Below are 7,894 nucleotides of genomic sequence, written 5' to 3'. Positions count from 1 at the left end.
CACAATTTGATTTCACATCTTAGTTTAAATATCAAAGCACATTTATATGCACACCCCAAAAAGTTCAGCATGATGCAATATCTTCATTTTTTTATTTCTTTCTTTCTTTTGTATTTATTTTAACTAGAGATGGCCAAACGGGCCGCCCGCACGTGGGCTCAATTTCCTGTCCGAGCTCGGCCCGCAGCGGGTCTAAACGGGTCAGGCCGGCCCGTTTAGCACGAAAAAGTGGGCCGAAAAAGCGGGCTATACGAGCCGGTAAGCACGTTTTAGTGTAAAAAAGTGGGCTTAACGGACTTAGAGGTAAACGGGACGTGCCGGGCTAGCCCACCGTGCCTAGTTTGTTGTCCGAGCCTGGCCTGCTTATTCGTGCCGGGCCGGCCCAGGCCCGCATAGAACCGGGCTCGGACCGGGCCCAAACAGCGGGCTTCGTACCGGGCTCGCGGGCCTCGTGCTTATTGATTATCTATAATTTTAACCACAAAAGGGAATTTATGCTTCCATGGTAAAATACAATAATAGGAATAATACTAATACTATTTTCTTGGATGGCTAAAGTCTTAGAATCCCCATTTTAGGGTTTATACACTCGTGGACGACAACGACAAGCTCCACACAACCTCACTGTACCATATCCTCCGTGCAAGCTCTGCAGGAGTCGTGGCTCCGGAGCACATGTTCGCTTGTCGCAACCGGGTGCCCCTGCGCCTAGCTCGCTGGCCGTGACCGCCTCCAAACAAGGAACAACCTCCATCGCAAATACATTGTGCCAAACGCCTCGTGTGCAATCTGCGACGATGATCTTGAGGATGCTTCCCATGTCCTCGGCCTCCTGCGCCCCCCAACTCGATCCCCCGGTAGTTCCACACGCTTGTGTTGTTGTGTTGCTAGATGCTGTGGAAGAGAAGGAAATCTGTGATCTTCAAAGGTGTGCAAGGATGAGGCCGCCCTTTGGCGTACCAAACTGTGGCGTGACTCGTGAGGACACCGCCGTGGCTGACCTTTGGTGTCGTGCGTTCACAGTGGTAATGCTCTAATCAAACTCCCTCCTCTTTCTACTATGATAATATGGCTTCTTAAGGCATTACCAAATCAATATATTCAGGTGGGGTTTTCCCCGGTGACCATAAAAAACACATGAGCACTTCCTTCTCCTACTCTCGATGTTGATGTCGTATATTAATCCTCAACTTCCCATCTCTTACCTGTCTCCCACTCTCACTTAGATTCTTCCGCACCACTATAGAGAACATCGAGCAGTTCATCCTGGTGGCCTTTGACTCACCAACCACCGTCTTTACCTTCTCCGTCAGCAAGCACCTCAAACCGTTGTCACGACTCTCCGTCGCCATGCGCCTCTGCAGGAAGCAGGGCAAGAAGAGCCGCGAGAGAGGAGGAGGTGGTGCCGGTGATGCATGTCTCAACAGTCGAGAGAGGAGGAGGTGCTCCGGATCCCGAGTTTAGTTTTATATGGTTGTTGGCAAACAATTTGTGGGATATTAAAGTTAATAATATATATATATATTGCTCGTTTCTATGTAATCATTATTTACATGTCGTCGCAGCGTATATGCATTGTACTAATCTCTACTATATGAAAGCACCAGTTTTGACGGTTGTCCCGCGTCATATTACTACAAATAACCCCTTCTATTGTTTGAAATGGCCCACAAGACACATTCTCTTCACATCGATCGCATCTAATCCAATTTGTCTATCCACTCCCGACCTCAGCGAACCCGCGCCCCGCGCTGTGCGTGCGCGCCTCAGTCACCCACAAAATGGCACAAACCCATGCACGCCATGTCTTTCGTTCATAGCAACGACCGACATGGCAAGTGGTCTCATGCCAAATGCACCGTGACATGAGCCAAACAACCCATGAACGTCGCTCCGTAGGGGACGGGGAAAGCAATTCCAGCAGACCCACACACGTCGCGTCTTCCATGCATAGAAACGAGGGAAAGCGGTTTCAGCAGCAGTGGGGTGGAGCCATTTTACTCATCCTAATCCGTCCACCAACTTGGCTACAAAAAGTCGTACCGAGGCCCCTCAAGCGATAGCGGTGGTGGATCTGCTCGGCGCCGGTGGCCCGACGCTCTCCAGCTACTCCGACTTACCTACGTCCTCCAAGGTACGCACGTACGTACATCTGATTTTCTGGCTCACTAACTCCACGAGCCTCTTCACAGGCTTGTCCACCGAGTTCGTGTCGCGTTCGTGGGATCTAATGGAGACTGACGATGCCAGGATGGAGGGCATCGGCGGTTAGGCACGGGTCACACGGAGGGCATCGACGGCAAGTCACCAACCTTAGGCACGACGATGGGCATTGGCGGCAAGGCGCCAACCTTCGGCACGACGGCGGGCATTGGCGACAGCGTCACTTTTGGCATGATGGTGGGTACTGCAGCCGACCATAGGGGGCAGCGCGGTGATGTTCGACACCACATGGATCTGTGGGACGACACCCACCGCGGGAACCGTCGGTAAGGCAAGCATTAGTGGAAGGGTGGCCACGAGCACGATCGACAGCTTCGGCACGATAGGAATGCCCAAAATGGCAACAGGCGCGATGGGGGGTGGGGCGTGAGCAAGGTGTCGCACGGCGTGGCACATAGTGTTGCCATCGCCGATGAGCATGATGAGCGTCATCGTCACGAGCGTCGTGGCAGAGAAGAGAGACGAAGCGTCACAAGTCATTTCTAGCTGCTATGAGAAGTGCTTCCTTAGGAGTGAGGAGCTACAAGGCTGTCGCGCGCTTGCGACGGGTCCTTGGCGAGCATTTTATTGTAGCTCTATTCGAAGTTGAGCGTGTACTGTTTCGCTAGAGCTAGGCCAGTTGGGAACGAGATAAAGATGGTTGGTGGCCTTTCGATGCAAAGCATGGACGACAGATACATAATGGATGGCTGTTGTTTGAAGCATTTGGTTCATTATCTCATCTATTTCATGTAGCTGGATCGAAATTAACCACCCCTCGTGCATGACACAAGACGATACTAGACACCGTTCAACTCATGAATGGCTCATGCATGTTGCATCATGAATCCCTGCATGGCCTCTGTTTGATAATTGTTGAGGCATGTTTTCTTCTCTGTCAGATTATTGTGCAATAGCCAGAGACATCTTTATGGTTCTATCTATCCATGAATCATGTGTTTAATGTGTGTGTTTAAGAGAAAATAAAAGAGCATAGGTTCAGTGGAAGATATTGTGGGTCTTTAAAACCAGCAGTCATATCGTGTGTTTATATGGAGTCAATGTCTTGAGTTAAAATTTATCAAGGCTATTACACCATATATAGACCGTGAGAAGCCACCAAGCCCAATACGATAGGAAGTCGTACACATATAGTAACACCCCGTTAGCTGAAGGAGGACGAGCTACAGAGAGCTCTATAAAATAGAGATTTGATTTTTTTTTCAACTCATATCTTTCTCGGTCTTTTGGCTAAAACAAAGTGTAATATTTATTCTTATCAATTTAATATCTGGTCTATAAACAATATGTTCACTTTGATATTAAATCTATATATTATTGATAATTTTTGGGGAGGGTCCATATGACTGGTTTATTTCGCTTAACCATTGATTGTATTGTGGGTACGGCCTCATCATCCCAACCAATATCATAAAATACGATTGTGTACCGTTGCAATCCCAACCAATATCATGAAATACGATCGTGTACCGTTGCAACGCACGGGTGGGTCAAAAGTATCAAGACTTCCACTATAAAAAAAACGTACACTCTAAGGAATGTTTGGACTGGGCTGCAACGTGCGACCCACGTTCTCAGCCCATGGAAGACGGCAGCCCAGGCCGAGATCCGACGTAGACGTCATCCCACAGCATTATTCGCGACAGCTCCGGTTTGGGGGGATAGGGAGCGAGAGGCGGCCGCGCCACACAAAACTATCTCCGCCGCGGCTCCGTTGCATGGTATACCATGCTGCCGGCGGCTGCCACCGCTGCAGCGCCGGACCCCTCGTGCTCCACCTTCCCCTCCTCCCGCCGCGCTCCCCCTGTCGCTTCGCGTCACAGCTTCGTTGTTGCAACAAGAGCCACCGGCAGCTCGGGTCTCTTCTCTCTCCGGTGTCACGGTCGCCTTCCCTGCCACTCTCGCTGTCGCTGCCGCTGCCGCGCCTGGTGGAACAATGAGCGAGCGCGCCGGGTATCCGGCGCCAGCCGTGGCCGCCATTGCCGGTACGTAAGTATGTCTTGGAGCAGTGACTGAGCCTCCAGCTGCTGGTTGATTGGTGACCAAATGATGCAGGGCCGTCGCGTCGGCGCCGGACCACATGGACGAGCAGCCGGCGAGGGGGAGGTACCACCCGTTCGAGGAGATCTCCGAGGCGGTGCAGCTGGACGACGGCGAGCCGGCCCACCTGACCGACGCCGAGTCAGCCCGAACAATCGTCGAGGTCAATCACTTGACCAACCTGAATAACGCCACACTCTCCAGCTCTGCTCGGTGCTCGCCAATTGCAATTGCCACCAGCTGCCACTCGTCACACTTCACAAAGAAATGCTAAGAGAATCAGCGCACGAACATAAACTGCAGGTGAACAACAAGGCGACGGTGATGATCTCCACGCTCGTCGGCGACGGTGTGCACGAGCGGATCATCCTGCCGGAGTTCCCCTACCTCACCGACGAGAACGGAGGTGCGCGCACCAGGCTCCTCCCCCGCTTGATGCAATGCAGCTAGCTACAAGCTCCTGTAATTGTAACTTGCCGCGGGACGGGACACTGTTTTTTCACCTTCCCTTGCTGAAACTGATGTGTGGTAACCTGCTCAGATATCTACTTCGAGGTCGACAACGAGGACGCGCTGCTGGAGAGCATCATGGGGGAGGACAAGATCGCGGTGACGCCTCCGATTTCCTCCCCTGTTTCATCCACCTTATGACTCTGTCGGTGTGTGACACCTTGGTAATCTGTCGTTGTTGTTGATTGATGCGTGCAGCACGTTATCATCGGATTGGACAACACACAGGTCTTCGCCGACTTGGATCTCGTCTCGGCCTCCGCCACAGAGTTTGCGCAAGAAGACGACAACGGCGATGAGGACGATGACGGCTCCGACGATGATGAGGAAAGCGACTTTGACGAGGACTTCAACGACGTGGTTAGGATGAACCCTCAATTGTCTAGACACCAGAGAGGTTGCTGGTTTCAGTTGTCTAGACTCCAGAGAGGTTGACATAGATGATGTATGTAAAAACATGCAGGAGGGTGTGTTTTCGGTTGATGAGGACGACGAAGATGACAGAGAGGAAGAGGAGGAGGAGGACGACGACGACGATGACGAGGACCTACCAAGCTGGTCCAACCTTGAGACCGTGAATTCCTGCCATCCACTGTACTTTGCAAGGATGATTGTAGAGGTACACGATCGAAGTTTGGCAGCATGTCTTGTCAGCAACTGCACTCTTAACTAAATCCATTATTCCCAGACTGCAACCAAGTCTAGCATAGACTGGCTGGACCGGCCACCTGCAAGCCTTGTCGTCGAGGGCCAGCTGAGGCCTGCCTTTGCTGAGGAGAGCACCATGGTTGCCAAGCATATATCAAGTATAACTGCTGTGAATGAATTAAAACCAGACCAGCCACCTTGTATCCAGCAGATGTCTGCATTCTACGAGAGCATGCGATTCTTACAGCAGGTCGTTCTTGGCAGGTGACGCGCCAAAGAAAGATACAAAGGAGAGTGGTGCCACCTTTTTCAAGGTCGAGGTCCTCAGCATCGAGTTGATCACTGCGTATGGAACTGAGGCATGCTTCTTTCATTTGACAATCGGCATGTCAGGATTTTACATAGCTCTTCTCTGCAGTTCTAACTTCACAACTGATAGTTTAAAAATATCGCCATGTAGCCAAAGGTAAAGATTGAAGAATACCAGAAGGCTAAGCCGGACATCATCGCGCATTCTGCACCGAACGTAATATCGCGCCTGAGAGCTGGTGGAGACAAGGTCACCCAGGCTCTGAAATCTCTCTGTTGGAGGAGCAAGGCCATTCAAGTAGAGGTACACTCCCTTCAGATAGACTGGCAGCACCGTTTTAAGTTCAGCACTGATGGAACTGAAACACATTCTGTTTGGCACTAAAACATAAATAAACATTGTCCATTTACATTTTCGCAGGAGGCAGCGGTGATCGGAGTGGACTGCCTTGGTTTTGACCTGAGAGTGTGCTCAGGAACTCAAGTGCAGACATTGAGATTTGCTTTCCCTACAAAGGTCTGTCACGCTTGGCATTCTATGAGCCTATTAAATTATGTGAAAGAGCAACTCCGAAAAAAAAATAACTGAAACAAGTTAATTGCGTTGCACTATCACGTGGTTATACCGTTTCTGAATCATTTGAACTGCAGGCCACTTCAGAGTTCTCTGCAGAGAAGCAAATACATGAGCTTCTGTTTCCTAGGAATACACATCAAGAAGGGCAATCACCACAGGCCCGACAGAAGTCCTGATGTAATTCGATCCATCGATGTGGTAACTTCATTCAGATGGTAGGAAATTAATTTAGAGAAATAAATAATAAATTCTTGGTCATGTCCATGAAAGTTGTGGTATAACCTTCAAGCTTGCCATTGATTTCGTGTTTGGAGACAATCACAAGTTCCAAGGTTGTTCTTAGACACGTTCTCAAAGAAAAAGGGTTGTTCTTAGATCATGGACCGGGGGATTTGGTTTTTTTTTTTAATTCAGAGGAAGCTCAGTGCAACTCCAACAGATTGCCTATCCAAGTAGAGATGAAGTCTCGACAAGTGAAAAACTACATCAGCGCAAGTCAGAACTCAGTTTTACTTGTCCTTGCATCAAATCAAACAACAGAAACTCTCCTGAAAAACGCAGAAACAAAAAAAATCTCAAGTTGCACCTGTCACTGCATCAATTGGTTCTTAAACAAGGACTAGTTACATACCCATGCATTGCTACAGTATTTATATATCACATAGGTAGGGTTTTTTATATTATGCTTGAGTGTAGAATATAAACACAAAAATATACGTGTTTTATTGGTTAAATGGATGTGAATGTAGAGCCAACGATCAAGGTTCAAACTCACATTGTGTACAATTCTTCATTTTTTTATATATCACATAGATAGACTTTGTTTTATATTATGTTTGAGTATAAAATATAAAACACAACTAGTACAATACATGTGCCTTGCGATGTTACATAATTCGATAAAATATTAATTCACAGTGGTTATATAAAAACGAGCAATACATATATTATAATCGACTTTAATATTTCACTATTTGCTAACAACCAATACAAAACTAAATTGGCATTCGGAGTGCCTCCTCTACCTCGGCTGTTTAACCACGCATCGCTAGCGACGGCGCCTCCTCTCTCTTGGTTGCTCTTGCCCCGCTACCTGCAGAGGTACATGGCAGAGAGTCATAGAACCAATACAAAACTAAAGTCCTCATCCGAAGCGCCTCCTCCTCCTCTCCATCGGCTACTCCACCATCCTCTCCCTCGGTTGTCCTTTGCCCCGCTAGTTGCAGAGGCGCTTGGTGGCGGAGAGTCACGGCAACGGTTCGAGACACTTGCCAACGAGGGAAGGTCGAAGTCATCTGTGGTGATGCAAAAGAATCTAGGTTAGGGGGCGGAGACAAGGAACACGACGGGATGGTGCAGAAGAATCTGGGTGAGCGAGGCAACGGCGAGGAAAGAAAATAGAAGTTGGAGGTTAATATATGACATCAACAACAAGGAGAAGGAGGAAGCATTCATGGTGGTTGCCTGGTTGATTGCGCATGTAAGAGGTAATACTTATCTGGTTGCTAGGTGAAGGCGAAGGCAGCAAGAGCACCCCCGCATGCCGCACCACCAGTCGCACGGGGGACTTGCGCGCTGTCATTGGCT

The 7,894-nt window shown here is 49.1% G+C and overlaps 1 protein-coding gene, 1 non-coding gene and 1 pseudogene across 2 annotated transcripts; 2 read left to right on the top strand and 1 right to left on the bottom strand.

Moving 5' to 3' along the window:
- Positions 1 to 2,279: 2,279 nt before the first annotated feature.
- Positions 2,280 to 2,703, bottom strand: LOC109945901 (splicing factor 3A subunit 1-like; annotated as a pseudogene).
- A 729-nt stretch (positions 2,704 to 3,432) lies between these two features.
- Positions 3,433 to 3,635, top strand: LOC111591485 (U2 spliceosomal RNA). The gene has a single exon (XR_004858093.1). It is a non-coding gene; the product is annotated as a U2 spliceosomal RNA (small nuclear RNA).
- Positions 3,636 to 3,929: 294 nt separating this feature from the next.
- LOC100304356 (Pentatricopeptide repeat (PPR) superfamily protein) lies at positions 3,930 to 6,564 on the top strand. Its single transcript, NM_001165794.1, has 11 exons — positions 3,930 to 4,208; positions 4,279 to 4,426; positions 4,567 to 4,669; positions 4,805 to 4,872; positions 4,972 to 5,133; positions 5,237 to 5,392; positions 5,462 to 5,579; positions 5,686 to 5,780; positions 5,882 to 6,034; positions 6,152 to 6,247; positions 6,382 to 6,564. Exons 1-11 carry the CDS (start codon positions 3,952 to 3,954, stop codon positions 6,481 to 6,483), a joined length of 1,458 nt encoding a protein of 485 aa, NP_001159266.1. The 5' UTR covers positions 3,930 to 3,951; the 3' UTR covers positions 6,484 to 6,564.
- The last annotated feature ends 1,330 nt before the right edge of the window (positions 6,565 to 7,894 follow it).

This window comes from Zea mays, chromosome 4 (genome assembly GCF_902167145.1).
Source record: "Zea mays cultivar B73 chromosome 4, Zm-B73-REFERENCE-NAM-5.0, whole genome shotgun sequence".
Lineage (NCBI taxonomy): Eukaryota > Viridiplantae > Streptophyta > Magnoliopsida > Poales > Poaceae > Zea > Zea mays.
The sequence above is the reverse complement of the archived record's forward strand: the minus strand, read 5'-3'. Positions and strand labels throughout refer to the sequence as shown.

What these genes read in the sequence shown, in the direction of transcription:
- LOC100304356 (NM_001165794.1), top strand. Translation starts at nt 3,952, where the DNA reads ATGCTGCCGGCGGCTGCCACCGCTGCAGCGCCGGACCCCTCGTGCTCC. An exon ending in TGGGGGAGGACAAGATCGCG is followed by an intron (nt 4,873 to 4,971) that starts GTGACGCCTCCG and finishes TGATGCGTGCAG; the next exon opens with CACGTTATCATCGGATTGGA. An exon ending in GATTTGCTTTCCCTACAAAG is followed by an intron (nt 6,248 to 6,381) that starts GTCTGTCACGCT and finishes TTTGAACTGCAG; the next exon opens with GCCACTTCAGAGTTCTCTGC.